Below are 18,653 nucleotides of genomic sequence, written 5' to 3'. Positions count from 1 at the left end.
ATCTTCTTTTCTTCAAAGCCTTCGCTTTCTCTACTACTCAAGTCTAGAGCAACTGCAAATTATTCTTCTAAAATGAAATTGAAGTGCTCTTGCACTCAGCGATTGCAGTAGAGTCAGAAAGGGATAAAAAAGTAGCTGGCCAAAAACTGATGTCAACTTTCTTATTCAAAATCCAGCACTGCTGAAAGAACACCACAGATGCCCAAGGAGCTATAACATGCATAAGTTAGGGCTGCTGGCATAGGTATGAACAATTAAAGAGTTCTAAGAGTCAAGTACTGCTAAAAATTTTTCATAAAAAAAGTCCTAAAGTCTTAAAGAAAACTAGCAAAAGGAACAATGACAAAGAAATACACACAAACTGCAGTAAGCGGGGAAAAAAAAAAAAACAGTGCGTTTTTCCTATCTAGTATGTAGGTGCCACACAAGTCACAAAAGTGAAGGTAACATATATTACATGGCATCAGAAACAAGGGCTTTAATGTCAAAATTAAGAATACACATTTGATACTTTAGGCCATAAGAAGCCAAGGCAAGTTATTAAAAAGCCAAGTGATGTAATGAAAATAGTCCTTAAGAAAGATTAACCTGGCAACAGTGATGAAATGAAGTCAATCAAAAGACAGCAGAAGATAATGGAGATGGGCAAAAGGATACTACACAAGAATGCAGTGATGTGTCAGTAAAAACAGAAAAAGATAATCACACCTTCTTTATCCACATATACAATGTAATATTACTCAGCTATAAAAAGAACAAAATAATGCCAGTTGCAGCATCATGGATGAACCTAGAAATCCTCATTCTGTGTGAAGTCAAACAAATATCATATGATATTGCTTATATGCGGAATTTTTTTTAAAAAAAGGCTAGAAATGAACTTATCTACAAAACAAAAATAGAGTTATAGATATAAAAAATAAACCTATGGTTACAGGATGGGCTCAGGGGATGGGGTAGGGATAAACTGGAACGTTGGCATTGACATATACACACCGCTATATACAGACAACTGGGACTTCCCTGGTGGTCCAGTGGTTAAGAATCTGCCTTGCAACACAGAGGATGCAGGCTCAATTCCCGGTCAGTGAGCTAGAACCCCACATGCTGCAGAGCGGCTGAACCCTTGCACTAAAACTGCTGAGCCAGTGTGCTCTAGAGCCAGTGTGCTCTAGAGCCCACGTGCCACACCTGGAGAGCCTTTGCATTGCAACTGCTCAGCCCGTGCACCACAGCTAGAGTCTGTGCATCTGCAACAAAGATCCCACATGATGCAACGAATATCCCACCTGCCACAACTAAGACCTGATGCAGCCAAATAAATTTATATCTAAAAAACCAGATAACTACTAAGGAGCTACTGTATAGCACAAGGAACTCAACTCAATACTCTATAATGGCCTATATAGGAAAAGAAGCTAAAAAACAGTGGATAACAGATTTGATTTGTTATACACCTGAAACTAACACAATACTGCATATCAATTCTATCCTAACAATTTTTTTTTAAAAGACAGTGGGTTAAGAGTAATATTTCAGAGGGAAAATGATAAAGACGTGGTGATTGAATAGAAAAGCCAAAATACAAGTGAATCTCAGGAACATCCCACATATCTGGATTTCTAAATAATTAGGTTACACTCTAGTAAGTACTCTGCCAAGCACCGCCCCCCCGCCACCACCATTTCTTTTTAAACCAACTTTGGGAAAAAAGCACTGTAAAATATATTACAATTTTTGTTTGTTTGTTTTTTGTTGTTTCTTTTTATTTACTTATTTTTTCATTTATTTTCATTAGTTGGAGGCTAATTACTTTACAATATTGTAGTGGTTTTTGCCATACATTGACATGAATCAGCCATGTATTTACATGTGTTCCCCATCCCGACCCCCCCCCCCGCCTCTCTTCTCATCCCATCCCTCTTATATTACAATTTTTTAAATAAAATTTTGCTTTAACTATAAACCAGGCTAGAAAAGTAAGGCCTATTGATATTTGCATTGTTCACAGCTGCAGAAATAATTTGATGTAAAGATATTTCCTGTCATTAAGATTTTATTCTTAACCCTACAATGGGCTGTATCTTTATCTGTAAAAAAAAGGAAAAGAGCATCAGATTCACCTATCTTAACCAGGTTATTGTGAAGATTAAAAAGTATAAGTTTCAGTGCTCTGTAAATAGAAAAGTCAAAGTGAAGTCGCTCAGTTGTGTCCAATTCTTTGTGACCCCATGGACTGTAGCCTGCCTGGCTTCTCTGTCCATGGGATTTTCCAGGCAAGAGTACTGGAATGGGATGCCATTTCCTTCTCCAGGGGATCTTCCTAACCCAGGGATCAAACCCAGGTCTCCCGCATCACGGGCAGATCCTTTACCCTCTATGGACTTCCACCAGGGAAGCCCATACACAAATGTAAGACATCTTACTAATAGAAGTACTAGACGTACATAAAAAAGGTAATGGGATAAAAACAATTTGCCATTATTTTGATGCCTCAGAATCAGGCATCAAATTCGTAACAATTACGAATATTAAGCAGTGTGCTGCACTGCATACAGGATGGTCTTGAGATACATCTAGGTGGGGAGAAGTTCTAGATTGCTGTACATTTTCAGTTTTTATATGGTTTTTAATAGTTTTAATAGCTAACTCTGTCAGCTTCAATATCCTCACTGTAGCTTCCTTCCCTACTTCTAATTTTCTGCTTTTAATGGACTTATAAACTAGATCCCAGACAATGAGTTTAATATTATACGTGTGATAGCCTCAAGAATTTTCATGTGAGAAAAGTGCATTATTTAGGGGACCAGAGCAGGTAAGGAGTACTTCTTTTTATTTTCATCTTGGATGAGTCCAGAAAAGTAATGTGTACATGTAACTCACTACCACAGAGTAACTTAAACTCTAAAGGCTTATTGAAATGAAGTACATGGATAAAATTTTATATAGTTTTTTACTTTCTGCAAACATTTATCATCAATTTCTCCCTTCAGTTAGCATTAATTTCTAAGTATTTTTAGAAGAACAAAATAATATTCAAGAACAGCTCAGGCAACAATAATACTAGTAATAACTAGTTCTTTCCTTAAGCATGCTTATTTCTTCTTAATACAATGGTAAAGGGTTATTTAATCTGTTATTATGATTTACAATGACAATATTATCCTGATAATATACAATAATAATGGTCCAAAACCTGCTAAAGTTATACAGCACCACAGAGCAAATAAAACAGTCCCCAAAAGTACAACTTACACAGTATTAGAGATAGTTATTAGATTAGTAAAGCAATATTGTCTAGGGCTTGCTAAATGGAATTAACTGACTTTATCCAAGTACGCTAAATATATCCCATCACCATAATTCAATTTGTAAACACACACACAAAAAAAACCCAATATTTATTCAAAACGCTAAGATTCATCAAAGCTTATGATAAGGTGTCCGGCAACATACTTTGCTATATTCATATACCACAACCACACTGCCAGGCACCAAAATACCCTCTCCTCTGCCTATAGGCATCTTCACTAAGTTTACATTTTTAATTCTCCCCATTGTCCCCAAACTGTTTCTAAGACTGGAGAATCTCCTGCCTTTTCTTATGAAGGACCAGAAATTTTAATTAGAAAAAGAAGACTAACCCTTTCTTTTGAAGTTCATTTCCTTTTTCATGAAACTTATTTCCATTTATTATCCTACCCACCCAAGACCATTGCACCAGATCTGTGATAGAATTTCCTACCGTATGGTTGTTATTCTTGGCAAAAGTCTATCAGATAGTGGTAGTCTGGCTCATGTAGCAGAGATGCATATAGTTAAATAGAAAGCTTTGAATACCTCTGAAATATTACTGCTATTCAAATAAATGATTTCTTTTTATAAAATTAGATGAAATTCTTGTGAGTTTTCTCTCGCCTAATTTCAGCACAGACATACTAACATCTTTAGCTCATTCTAAAACATTCCTCAAAAAGGTTAAGGTTGGTTCCTTTAAAACTCTTTCTCCCCAGAGCAAAGTTTTTAAAATGACCTCTGATATAGTGAGCTCAAGGATCTAAGCTCTAAGTACCTCTAAACCTCTTCAATTGACTAAGTCTCAGTCAGAGAGATAATGGAACAGATCAGAAAGAAAAGAAAACAAACACTCCTGTCAGTCTGGTTTCTGGGAGAGGAAAGTAAAACCTGATTTGTCCTTGACACGCACCCAACTGGTATAAATGAGACAGAAAGATTCCTCCTTCATAGAAACAGAAGACAAAGCACATCGATTTCACTCTCCTGAAAAACCAAAAGTGTTAGTCGCTCAGTTGTGTCTGAGTCTCTCTGACCCCACAGACTGTAGCCCACAAGGCTCCTCTGTCCATGGATGTGGAATTCTTCAGGCAAAGATATTACAGTGGGTAGCCGTTACCTTCTCCAGGGGATCTTCCTGACCCAGGAACTGAACCCAGGTCTCCTGAATTGCAGGCAGACTGTTTACTCTATGAGCCACCAGGGAAGTCCTTTCACTCTCCGACTGGGCCTCTAAGTAGCCTAAGCATCTGCTTAACGTAATGAAAACCATCAAAAACCAACTGAAGAAAGGAAGAGTTGAAAAACAAAGGAGCTAGTCAACTCACTCTTCATCTAAATTAATCACAGTAATAAGGAAAATTGTTATCTTTGTTTCAGTATTCCAAAGCAAGAAACACTGCTAGATTCTTTACACATATAAAGAATCTACCAAATTTCAACAAGCCTGCAAAAAAAGGCATTATTAGCTATCCATATATTATAGATGAGAAAACAGTCAGAAAACTTCAGTAGCTTTCCCAAGGTCAGACAGCTCATCAGTACTAAAACAGTTTTGACTGTAAAGCCCATTGTGCTTTCTTGTCTGTCACTTCCCTTGCTCAGTCAGTTAAAAGAGGGAAGTCAGCAAACATTAGCCTTTACTTTCCTTCTGTAAGCTTCTGATACCATCCTGACTTGAGACATATATTCTGGAATTACAATCAGCTCAAATATTAATAAACTTTTATAATGGCTACATCCTCTGTGTCTTACACTATTACATGCTAACATGTTCCACAATTATTCCTGTTGGACAAATTATTCTGTCCCTTTCAGATTTACCTCCCCATTCATACACATTTAGTCAGAGAAAAATCTAGGTTCATCAGATTGCTAGACTTTGTAAATGGCATATTCATTTACATAGCTAATTTCTCAGGAAACAAGTTTTCTTTGTTCAAAGACTGAAAACTACTAAGAGTATTTATGTTTTAGTAATAAAGTCTCTAATTAGCATAAGAACAAATCCTTCAAAAGTTTGATCCAAATGAAAAAATGTAAAGTAGCATCACTCTTTTCTACTAAGGGACTGGTCTGAGTTCATATAATTAATCAATAAATCCTATTATTAGGATTTTTACAACAAAAGAACCCCATCAATTAGGATAACACATCATTAAAATGGCAAAAATAAGAATCCATATAGTTCCTCATGCAGAAACAGGCTTTAAAATAATTTGAAATTATCTCATTTCATGTATGTGAATCTGAATCATTCACGTATGATAGGTAAATGTATCTGTAGTTAAAATTATATTGTTTTAAGTTATATCCTTGTTTTATGTTTCTAAGTTGTACAGAGTTTTATGTACAGTAAAATCACCTATATTAACCTTTGAGAGGTTTATACTGGTAAAGGAGATTCATACCTGAGCAATCTACTTGGGAAAAAAGACATGGATCTCACTGTTTTTTAATCGTATCTTCCTTTCTCTTTTCTTTGACAAGTTCCACAAATACCACTTATCTTTAGGTGATTCGAAAAAATCTTAAACCAATTACACTAACTTAACTATTTTAATTTTTGAACATGGTCTAACATTTACTCCAATCTTCACTCACAACAATAATACTCAAGTCAAATCTTTTTATCAAAAAGGTCAACAATCTTTTATCAATCTTTATCAATCTTTTATCAAAATAGGTCTAATATGACTCATGTCTAAGTCTTTGTATTTTCCTTTACTTTTTAATCTTACAATTTAGACCGGAGTTAGCAAACTTTTCTGTAAAGGGTTAGATAGGAAATATTTCAGGCCACAAGATCTTTATTGCAACTGCACCACTTGCGGCTGCAGTGGAAGCACAGCCACGGAAGATACATAAATGAATGTGTGTGGCTACACTTAGCTGGCACCTGACAGATTTGGCCCATGGCAGTGGGCTGACCTATGTGCTAAGAAAGAAAGGAAATACTGTGTCACTACAATCACCTGAGGGTATCTTAATATTCAGCCTGACAGAAGAAATTATTCTGTCCATAATCATGCTGAATGTAGACTGCTTCGATATTACATACAATTAATCTTGACCCAGAGAGTGCTAATTGTAATAGTTCACCAAAGTTAAAATGTGCTTTACCATATAACCACACATTTTTTTTTGTTAGGCTGGCACCAGATAAACAAGGCCCCATTCTAACTGTAGCCAGGCTTTCTAACTTGTCTGTGATCTCTTTCATCTCTCATCTTATTTCTCAGCCCAATTCCACTGGACACAATACTTTTTTTTTCCTTCCAGGAAGATCAAGGTATCACCACCTCCTCCATATACAAAAAGTGATTTCAGTCTCCCCTACTTCCGCTACCAGAGTTGAAGGTTGACTTCATTTCCAATCCCCTTCCCTGCTGCCTCCCACTGTATAAACTGGACAAGCTGAATGCTCTTGCTCAGCCTCCCCTGCAGATTAGCATGCCCACATGATAAAGTTCAGGACAACAAATATCTCATGAAAGACTGCTGGGTGGCAGCGTGGGAGGAAATGCCCTGACAAAGACTGCATGTGTTCTAAAAATGAACAGGGAGTCACAACTACCAGAACGGCTTCCTTCCTCTTTTTTTCTGCCTTAATGCAGACATAATAACTGAAACTGGAGCAACCATCTTGCAACCTGGAATCCCACAATCATTTGAAGAAACTAAGAGAACTCTATAGACCCATCACTGAAAACTTTAAGCCACTACAGCAATGCCAGTGGCCACTTATCTTCAGAACTGTTACGTGCAAAGTAACAGACCTATAAAGCGAGCTTCCGTTACACATAAAAGCACTCCTGGTCTACCTTTTCTTGAATGTGCTAGGGTCCTGAGTCACTCCTTTTGCAGAGGCTGAGCACAGTTGTAAATTCTGACTAACCAGTGCTGTTTCAATCAAGAGAAAAAAGCATCAAGATGAAAATCACCACAGGGGGACTGCCTGAGAGTTGACAACCCGGGCGATAGAGTCAATGAGAGCAAGGAAAAGCGAAGGCGCAAGATCACCCAAGTGCCAAAGAACAAATATAATTGGAAGAGTACGCCTTTGAACTGGGGGGGCCCATAAAACTAACAAATGTCCTACTCCACAAATCAAATTGGAGAATCCTGATTATATTAATCTGCAATCACACATTCCCACTGTTTGAAAAATGCAAGTTCAGATCTCAGTTTTAATAGTGACTTTTTGTTGCATTTTTACCCAGTGAATTAATTTATCTTTATGCTTCTCTTCGCCTTGTTTTCACAAAGGTATAGTTACTGTCAATATGTGATCATTTTTGACACTCAAAGAATCTTCAAAATAATTATTAAAATCACATAAATTATGATACTGACAGTAAGAACAATGGTTCCTTCAGGAATTCACATACCCTGGCAGACCCAGGATCCTAACTTTAGGGACAATCACTTTCTTTTTTAACAACTGAGAGTGCAAAAATACCCAAAGATAAGCAATTGTACCCAGTCAAAACAATTTCAGCAATACACTTATTTCAACTCATATATCCCTTAAAGTACAATCCTTAAGATAAAACTTCAGTTTTCACTTTATTTTCTTACAAATAACACAATCATACATATTTACACTCACACACCCCTCTAATTCTACACCCAATAGTTTCTCTTCCATGAAAACCGTTTGGTGGTATTATGCTGCAGTATAAATATCTATCAATTACAACATCTATAACCTACAACGGATTTTTTTTTAATGATACTAGACTAGAATGCCTTAGAACTGTCCAGGCTTTAGCCAGAAAGAGTACCAAAGACAAAGATGTTTTGGGCTCAATTGCAGTAGTGGACCAGAATTTAATAAAGTTCCAGCACTACATGTTAATGCCCAGGTTCCTGACTGTCCTTCTGAGTTGACAAATGCGTGCTCCACCGTATAGCAGCAGGGGAACAGCTGGGCGGCTGCATCAAGCACAAAGGGAGCCACAGCACATGCTGCCAAGTGCCGTTCTGATTACCGCGAAATGGCAGCCCATGCAGATTCACACTCGGTTATAAATTAGAACAATTATTTCTCTGGAGTTTACATTTTCTTCATGAAAGAGTCAAACTTTCTGAATGCTAAAAAAGAGGACTTTCAAAAAGGATATCTTCCCTTTCTTTGATGATCAATTCATTCTGTTCTTCCAACTGCCTGATCTTCTTCTCAAATGATTCCTGCTCAGCTTTGAGTCTTTCTTCTGTGACTTCCTTTTCCTCACTTACTCTGAAAGAAATGTAAATGAAAAGAAAATGCCCATGAGAATAAAATAAAATATGTGCTGACAGCTGTGGTTTACCAAAACTAGATTTCTTGCAGAAGCGTGCTGGTGTTTTGGGGGATACTTTATGTCTTTAAAATTTCTTCTCAAATTAACCTTTCAGAAGGGAATCTTCCAAACCTTTGTAATAAAATTTGTATGTGATTTTTACATTAAGAATTTTTGCAATAGTCAGAACTGTCTTAAATATAGAAAGTCCTACAGTTTATGGGTTCCCAATTATGATTCAGGACAGAAAAGTATCTAATACAAAGATTCCATATCTTCATTATCAAATAGGCACAATTTATATTGATTTAGATTTTTTCCATACTTCTATTTAAATCCTAACAATAAAATAAACAACATATATATCACTTAAATATTTCACAAAATAGGCATGGGCAATTTTACTTTTTCCTGGTACCTATACCCTGCAATCCTCAGTAGCATATAAATGACTGGACTGCAATTTTTAAATGGAATTAACATAAAAAAGGTCTGCACATTTATTCTTAGTTCAAAAAGGATTATGAAGTTAATAACACTGACCAAAAATATGTATCTTTAATGCTTAACTCTGAAAAACATCCCAACTTAAAAAAAAAAAAACAAAAACACCTAAACAACAACATTAAAACTTACCTTAACAGAGGACAACCTTAATTTTCATGTTACTCTGTGAATAGAAATGTTGGTTCTGAATTTATGTTACTGGTGATTAATTCTCCAAAAAGAGTACAATACATTTTACCCTATAAGATTACACTGGGACATGGATAAGTGAAATCCACAGGGAACCCAAATCTTTTCTCTAAGCATCTAACTTTATCTCTTCCCTCACCTGTGTTCTACCAGAACAGCTTCTGAATAACATGGACCCCACAGTCTCTGCTTTGTGGCTAGATGGCGATAAGATCAGTGAGATAATAGAAGGGAAATTAAAATTCTGAATGTTCAAGAGTTGACTGCATCTTTCAATTCATTTGTGTGAAAGTGCGTGGCATACAATGTTTTAAAAAAAGAGATTTATTTTCTCTTGCTTATCATGACATTCAAATCATTTTCCCAACTCCTATCATTTACATGTAGCATACTACTAGGCTCATGAATGGGACTCAGGACTTTCTTTCTAAGAGGAAAATCTCTAGTACTGATACAATTACAAGGAATCCAGAAAACTAAACAAAGAACAAATACATATATACATAGAGGATTTATACTCTGGTTTCAGGTTATCCTGCCTCTCTTATTGCCATCTTTTTACAATGCCTTCCCTTTCCCTGTCAGTATTCTCAACCACGTTTGCACTAACATGTTTCACAGTAATTTTCCACTGCCTCTAAGTTTTTTCTAAAACTGTCAAACATTTGAACCATTAATTAATTCTACCATCCAAATCACTCCTCTTCAATCTATCAACCAGTTTCTGAAATACCTTTGCTGGAGACAAATACACCCCCAAACTGTAAATCAGAAAACCACATATATATAGTGACTGTGGCAAAGCATCCTTATTTCTCTGAGCATCAATATTTCCACTTGTAAGCAAAAAAAGCTAGACTAGACAATTTTAAAAATTCTTTCAAAAAAAAATTCTTTCCAGCTTAAGTTCTATAATTTCTTTCACTATACTATAAATATACTGAAACTATACATGTCCTTTACAAATATGGAGGGCATTTGCAAAGAAATAAGAAAGAAGTCATCAAACATTTGGTTGGGTACAAGGGTAACACTGTAATCTATGCAAAAGCCATAGTCAAAGGCTGAAAGAGGCAGTGTCAAAGGATAAGAGACATTATAAACTGTAAAAATGCAAAATTTAGCATGAGGTTAATATAATACAAAACAAGTGATGAATCTGTAGAATTATGCATAAAATAAAGATGAAATAGGTACTGCTATATACTGTAAGCAGAGAATAAATGAACACTTTCAAGGTGAGAAAGTATGTGAGCAAATCTCTCCCTTTAGATTGGTAAGATCTTGAAGATAAGGCTGAAGAGGAAAATACATAAGTAGGTAAGAGAACATTTATTTTCATTTGCTTATTAAAAAATATTAGCCAAATATCTAATATAGGAAAAAATAATCATAGTAACTTTACCCAGTTATGAGATATCCAAAAGGAACCTCACAGTGGCCCACTGTCATTTCAATCCCATTCATAAAAGCCATAGAAATATGAGGAATGACCACAGATTTGTTTCTTCAAGAAAGCAAGGCTTACAGCAATTAGGGCAGAAAAAGAAGTAAAAGGAATCCAGATAGGAAGAGAAGAAGTGAAACTCTCTCTGTTTGCAGATGACATGATCCTCTACATAGAAAACCCTAAAGACTCTACCAGAAAATTACTAGAGCTAATCAATGAATATAGTAAAGTTGCAGGATATAAAATTAACACACAGAAATCTCTTGCATTCCTATCCACTAACAATGAGAAAACAGAAAGAGAAATTAAGGAAACAATACCATTCACCATTGCAACAAAAAGAATAAAATACTTAGGAGTATATCTACCTAAAGAAACAGAAGACTTATACATAGAAAACTATAAATCACTGATGAAAGAAATCAAAGAGGACACAAACAGATGGAGAAACATACCGTGTTCATGGATTGGAAGAATCAATATTGTCAAAATGGCTATACTACCCAAAGCATTCTATAGATTCAATGCAATCCCTATTAAGCTACCAACGGTATTTTTCACAGAACTAGAACAAATAATTTCACAATTTGTAGGGAAATACAAAAAACCTCGAATAGCCAAAGTAATCTTGAGAAAGAAGAATGGAACTGGAGGAATCAACCTGCCTGACTTCAGACTCTACTACAAAGCCACAGTCATCAAGACAGTATGGTACTGGCACAAAGACAGAAATATAGATCAATGGAACAGACTAGAAAGCCCAGAGATAAATCCACGAACCTATGGTCACCTTATCTTCAACAAAGGAGGCAAGGAAAAAAGGCAATGGAAAAAAGACAACCTCTTTAACAAGTGGTGCTGGGAAAACTGGTCAACCACCTGTAAAAGAATGAAACTAGAACACTTTCTAACACCATACACAAAAATAAACTCAAAATGGATTAAAGATCTAAACGTAAGACCAGAAACTATAAAACTCCTATAGGAGAACATAGGCAAAACACTCTCCGACATAAATCACAGCAGGATCCTCTATGACCCACATCCCAGAATTCTAGAAACGAAAGCAAAAATAAACAAATGGGACCTAATGAAACTTAAAAGCTTTTGCACAACAAAGGAAACTATAAGCAAGGTGAAAAGACAGCCCTCAGATTGGGAGAAAATAATAGCAAATGAAGCAACAGACAAAGGATTAACCTCAAAAGTATACAAGCAACTCCTTCAGCTCAACTCCAGAAAAATAAATGACCCAATCAAAAAATGGGCCAAAGAACTAAACAGACATTTCTCCAAGGAAGACATACAGATGGCTAAAAAACACATGAAAAGATGCTCAACATCACTCATTATCAGAGAAATGCAAATCAAAACCACAATGAGGTACCATTACACACCAGTCAGAATGGATGCTATCCAAAAGTCTACAAGCAATAAATGCTGGAGAGGGAGTGGAGAAAAGGGAACCCTCTTACACTGTTGGTGGGAATGCAAACTAGTACAGCCGCTATGGAGAATAGTGTGGAGATTTCTTAAAAAACTGGGAATAGAACTGCCATATGACCCAGCAATACCACTTCTGGGCATACACACCGAGGAAACCAGATCTGAAAGAGACACGTGCACCCCAATGTTCATCGCAGCACTGTTTATAATAGCCAGGACATGGAAGCAACCTAGATGCCCATCAGCAGACGAATGAATAAGGAAGCTGTGGTACATATACACCATGGAATATTACTCAGCCATTAAAAAGAATTCATTTGAATCAGTTCTAATGAGATGGATGAAACTGGAGCCCATTATACAGAGTGAAGTAAGCCAGAAAGATAAAGACCATTACAGCATACTAACACATATATATGGAATTTATAAAGATGGTAACGATAACCCTATATGCAAGACAGAAAAAGAGACACAGATGTATAGAACAGACTTTTGGACTCTGTGGGAGAAGGCGAGGGTGGGATGTTTCAAGAGAACAGCATCAAAACATGTATATTATCTAGGGTGAAACAGATCACCAGCCCAGGCTGGATGCATGAGACAAGTGCTCGGGCCTGGTGCACTGGGAAGACCCAGAGGGATGGGGTGGGGAGGGAGGTGAGAGGGGCGATCGGGATGGGGAATACATGTAAATCCATGGCTAATTCATGTCAATGTAAGACAAAAACCACCACAATATTGTAAAGTAATTAGCCTCCAACTAATAAAAATAAATGAAAAAAAAATAAAAAATAAAATATGAACACTAGGGAAAAAAAAAAAAGAAAGCAAGGCTTCCAAGGTCATAAAAATAGTAAAAAAAAAAAAAAAAGTCCACTATCGCATTGACCTAACATCAAAGTAAATTCACATAGTATGTCTAGAGCCTGCTAGGTCAGAACATCTACCTCAACATTTACTTACTCCCTTTGTTGAATGTAAACAAAATCCATGAAAACTATAGGGATCACTAAGGGCAAAAAATGATTGTACATATACTTCATAATGCCAGTGGCTATGATGAGGTTTCCCCAAAACTTAAAATACTCTATCTAGAAAAACCACTGTTTTCTAAATTTAGTTTCCAGAGATGTTTGAAAATATTGTTGCTACACTATTCAAACAGAGCTTTTAAAAAAAAAAATAAAATCTTTTCTCTTACGCACTATGATCAGACTACCCATTAGTGATTATTATGTTCTGGAAGGCTATAAAATTAACAAGCTGTGTTAAGCACAAAAGCCAACACTTCTATAGGCCTATCTAAAGATATGCATGGCTTCTCTGTGGCCTATTAGCATAGTTAATAAGAGCAATTATATTAATACAGCCTTAAATGGTGAGGGCTTGCCAATAAAACAAACTCAGGATTTTATATCCACTCTGAAATATGTCTTCCTGTTTATGTTCAATATTTCCCATGAGGTACATACATGAGAAATTATCCAGTATCATGACCTACATTTTTTATCAAAGCATTCTCAGACCACAAAGTAACATAAAAATACCTAATCTTCTATCTAATTTAGAGTATAGCAGTAAGCTAGTTAACAAAACAAGAATCTAAATACACATAACAAAGGGAAATATTTGACTAATAGGGATAGAAAAATTAAAAACTCTGGACAAGAGGATATTCCCAGTGTTGGTTTGTTAATTATTCACAAGAAGGACAATAGTCTGTTCATAAAGTAAGAAATCACCATTTCAACATCTGTTTAATGTACCAGAATATTTCTCAATAATGTCCACAAATTGTACTTTTTTTTAATCTAACAAGAACAGAGAATTCATACACTTAAGAGTTGCATCGTTGGGCTGAAAACCATGCCAAAAGGCCTGAATTTCTTTGAAGCCTTATGTTTTAGCTTAAACATCCCTAAATATTTTTTTTTAATTTTACTCAATAAGACAATCTTTTCTGTTTTAATATAAAAAGTTTCCCCATGTTCATCTATTCTTTATTTTTTAGTAAAACTAATGTTCAAGAAAGAGATTTACTTTATGGTTTTATATACCCACAGTGTCTTCCAGGTACTCCAGGAAAAGGTACTTTCACACTAATATGAAAGACAAGGTGAAGGCAGTAAAGTTTCTAACCCAAAGAGAATTAACCAAGGCTCACGCGATGGTCAATCAAATAAATTTCTTTACCTGATTGATATCTCTTTCACATTTCAAAGCAGACAATGCTGGTTGCATTTCATAAATTCTCAGTATTAACTTAGTGGGTAAAATTTAGAGATTAGATATCCTAGATTTCATAGGATACCTAGCAGAGAAAGGGATATATTGTTTTTGAACAAATGTAAATGCATGGTGAAAAAGAAGGGCTTCCATCACTAAACACATACATACACACACACATACACATACACACATGTATATAAAAGACTGCGTTTCTCTCCTGTGATCACAAACAAGTCAAGAAATGTCTGCTCCTACTACTTCAATTCTACTTTATATTAAGAGATTATAGTCAGCAATTCAGTAGGGAAAAGATATAAAAGGTGTCTAGATTATAAAGGAAGAACCACTTCTATTTTATATGACATGATTTTATATACAGAAAATCTAAAATATCCACATAAAAACTATTAGAGCTAAGAAAGGAGTTCAGTGAGGTTACAGGATAAAAGATTAACATACAAAGTCAATTTTATGTTTATACACAGGCACTAAACAACCTCCCAAAAAATTAAGGAAAAAATTTCTTGAATATTTGCATCAAGAAAAATAAAACATAAAGGAATAAATTCAAGAGAAGAAGGAAGATGTGTCTATTGAAAACTATAAAAATATGGTGAAAAGAAATTAAACACCTATATAAGTGGAAAGACATTCCATGTTCATGACTAGAAGACTTTATATTGTTAAGATGGCAATATTCCCCACATCAGTCTTCAAATTCAACTCAATCTCTATTAAAATCTCAGCAGGATTATCTGCAGAAACTGACAAGTTGATCCAATCCTAAAGCTCATATAAAAATGAAAGCGACTCAGAATACCTAAAATATTCCTGAAAAAGGAGAAAAACATGGGAATTTCATACTTGCCAATTTTAAAACTTACTTCAAAACTGCAATAATCAAGGGACTGCAGTACTGTCATTAAGAACAGACATATAGATGTACAGAACATAAACACTTCTATAGTAAACTGAATTTTGAATCAGAGTACCAAGAAAATCAAAGAGAAGAAATTGTCTCTTCAATATGCAGTATAGGGACAACTTTCTGTACACATGCAAAAAAATAAATCTGGGCCCCTATAACTCAAATCGCTTACAAAAATTAACTCTAAATGAATTAAAGACTAAAATGTAAGAGCAAAAACTATAAACACTTGTAAGAAAACATAGGCATAAATCTTCATGACCTTGAATTAGGCAATGGTTTCTTTGATATAACACCAAAAACACAAGCAACAACAACAACAAAATAAACAAATTGGACTTTATCAAAATTATAAAGCAATGCAAAGAATGGGATCAAATTTTTGCAAATAATATATCTAATAAAGGACTTGTAAATAGAATAAATAAAGAACACTGAGAAGCCAAAAATAAGAAGACAACCCAATTTGAAAGGATCTGAATAGATACGTCTTCAAAGAAGATACACAAATAGGCAAAAAGCACATGGAAAGATGTTTAACACTATCAGCCATTAGGTAAGAGGACAGATGAAAATCTTCATAGATTTCTGGTGGAAATGGAAAACAGTGCAGCCACTCTGGAAAACAATCTGGCAGTTTTTCAAAAAGTTAAATAAAGAGTTACTATGTCCACACAAAAACTTATACATACATGTTCACAGCAGCATTACCCATAAAAATCAGAAAGTACAAATAACCCAAATGCCATCAACAAATGAATAGATAAATTAAATGTGGCACTGTCTATGAAATTTAATATTATTTGGCAATAAATAGAAATGGGGTACCAATACATGCTGCCACAGGAATAAATCTTGAAGTCATCATGCTAAATTAAAGAAAGTAGTTTAAAAAGACTATATATTATACATATATTATCTGTATAGACAAAGTTATGGTTTCTCCAGTAGTCATTTATGGATGTGAGAGTTGGACCATGAAGAAGGCTGAGTACTAAAGAACTGATGTTTTCAAATTGTGGTGTTGGAGATGACTTTTGAGAGTCTGTTGGACAGCAAGGAGATCAAACCAGTCAATCCTAGTGGAAATCAACCCTGAATATTCAATGGAAGGACCGATGCTGAAGCTGAAGCTCCAATACTTTGGCCAGCTCATGCAAAGAGCTGCCTCACTGGAAAAAACCCTGATGCTGGGAAAGACTGAGGGCAGGAGGAGAACAGGCAACAGAGGATGAGAAGGTTGGATGGCATCACCGACTCGATGCACAGGAGTCTGAGCAAACTCAAGGAGATGGTGAAGGACAGGGAGGCCTGGCGTGCTGCAATTCATGGGGTTGCAGAGTTGGAGACAACTTAGCGACTGAACAACAACATAATACACGTATTGTATAAATCCGTTTATAAGAAATGCCCAGAATAGGCAAATTCACTGAGACAAAAACTCAGTGAGTTTTGTGTCTAAACAAACCTAGAGTGGCTGTCTAAGGCCAGCAAGGTTGGTAAGAAGTGAGAATGACTGCTAATGGGTACAGGATATAATGGGTACATGGATTCTGATATAATGAGAATGTTATAAAATTGATTTTGGTAATGACTGTACAACTCTGTGAATACACTAGAAAAAAAATAGAAAAAGAAATCAGAGGAATCTAAATTGGAAAGAAGTAAAACTAGATGACATGAAAATATATAGAAAATCCGAAAGACATCATCAAAAAACTACTAGAATGCATCAATGAGTTCAGTAAAGCTGCAGCATACAAAAATAATATTCCAAAATATGTCACATTTCTATACACAAAAAACAAACTATCAGAAAGAGAAAATAAGGAGAAAATCCATTTATAACTCTATCAAGAGATTTTTAAAAAGCAGGAATAAACCAACCTAAAGAGGCAAAATGGGTCTTCCCTGGTGGCTCAGTGGTAAAGAATTCGCCTGCCAATGCAGAAGACACGGGTGTGATCCCTGAGTCAGGAAGATCCCAGGGATGTGACCTTCCCTGGGAATGGCAACCCACGCCAGTATTCTTGCCTGAGAAACCCCATGGACAGAGGGGCCTGGTGGGCTACAGTCCATGGGGTTACAAAGAGTTGGACAGGACTGAGCAACAAAAACAATAAAATGGTTTCTGTACTCAAAAAACCGTAAGACACTGATGAGAGAAATTGAGGACAACACAAACAAATGGAAAGATATGCCATGTTCATGGGCTGGAAGAATTAATATTGCTAAAATGACTGTACTACCCAAGGCACTTTACAGATTAAATGCAATCCCTATCAAAATACAGAAGGTGTTTTCAAAGAACTAGAACAAATAACTTAAAAAACTTTAAGGAAACACAAAAGACCCTGAATAGCCAAAACAATCTTGAGAAAGAGCAGAGCTGGAGGCAACACATGGGTCTCAACACTCTTACTTTGGACTATACTATTAATAAAAAGCTACACTAACCAAAACAGAATGGGGCTCGAAGAAAAAAATACACACAGATCAATGCAACAGAATAAAGAGCCGATAAATAAACCTATGCACTTACGGTCAGTTAATCTACAACAAAAGAGGCAAGAATATACAAAGGATAAAAAACAGTCTCTTCAGTAAATGGATCTAGGAAAACTAGGCAACTACATGCAAAACAAACAAATTAGAACATTTTCTAACACCGTATACAAAAATAAATTCAAAATGGATTAAAGTCCTATATGTAGTACTGGAGACCATAAAACTCCTAGAAGAAAATATAGCCACAAACTCTTTTGCATATATCCTAACAATATTTATGGATCTATCCTCTAAAACAAAAGAAACAAAAGCAAAAATAAACAAATGGGATCTAATTAAACTTACAAGCTTTTGCACAGTAAAGGAAACCATCCACAGAATAAAAAGACAATTCACTGAATGGGAGAAAATATTTGCAAATGATATACCTGATAAGGGGTTAATAATCAAAATATATAAAAAGCTCATACAACATCAAAAAAAACATGATTTAAAAAAGGGCAGGAGATCTGAATAGACATTTTTCAAAAAAAGACATGCAGATGGCCAAGAGGCACATAGAAAAGATTCTAAACATTATTGATTATCAGGGAAATGTAAATTTAAGCCACAGTAAGATATCACATTTTTCATAATGGCTATCATTGAAAAGAAAACAAGTAACAAAAGTTATCAAGGATTCAGAGAAAAGAGAACCTTCATACACGGCTGGTGGAAATGTAAATTGGTGTAGTTACTGTGCAAAAACTATAAAGTTTTCTCAAAATACTAAAAATAGAGCTACCATATAACTCAATAAATCCACTCCTGGGTATAT

The 18,653-nt window shown here is 35.4% G+C and overlaps 1 protein-coding gene across 4 annotated transcripts in view; it reads right to left on the bottom strand.

Annotated features, from left to right (window-relative positions):
* The window catches only part of KIAA1328 (KIAA1328 ortholog), a 406,763-nt gene that overhangs the window by 333,150 nt on the left and 54,960 nt on the right, over positions 1–18,653 (bottom strand). For all 4 annotated transcript variants that reach the window (XM_020869551.2, XM_020869550.2, XM_020869547.2 and 1 more), the window contains one exon: positions 8,421–8,536. In XM_020869551.2, the coding sequence (XP_020725210.2) occupies positions 8,421–8,536 (116 nt within the window). The remainder of the gene's footprint in view (positions 1–8,420; positions 8,537–18,653) is intronic.

The sequence above is a fragment of the Odocoileus virginianus genome, chromosome 22 (genome assembly GCF_023699985.2).
Source record: "Odocoileus virginianus isolate 20LAN1187 ecotype Illinois chromosome 22, Ovbor_1.2, whole genome shotgun sequence".
Lineage (NCBI taxonomy): Eukaryota > Metazoa > Chordata > Mammalia > Artiodactyla > Cervidae > Odocoileus > Odocoileus virginianus.
The sequence above is the reverse complement of the archived record's forward strand: the minus strand, read 5'-3'. Positions and strand labels throughout refer to the sequence as shown.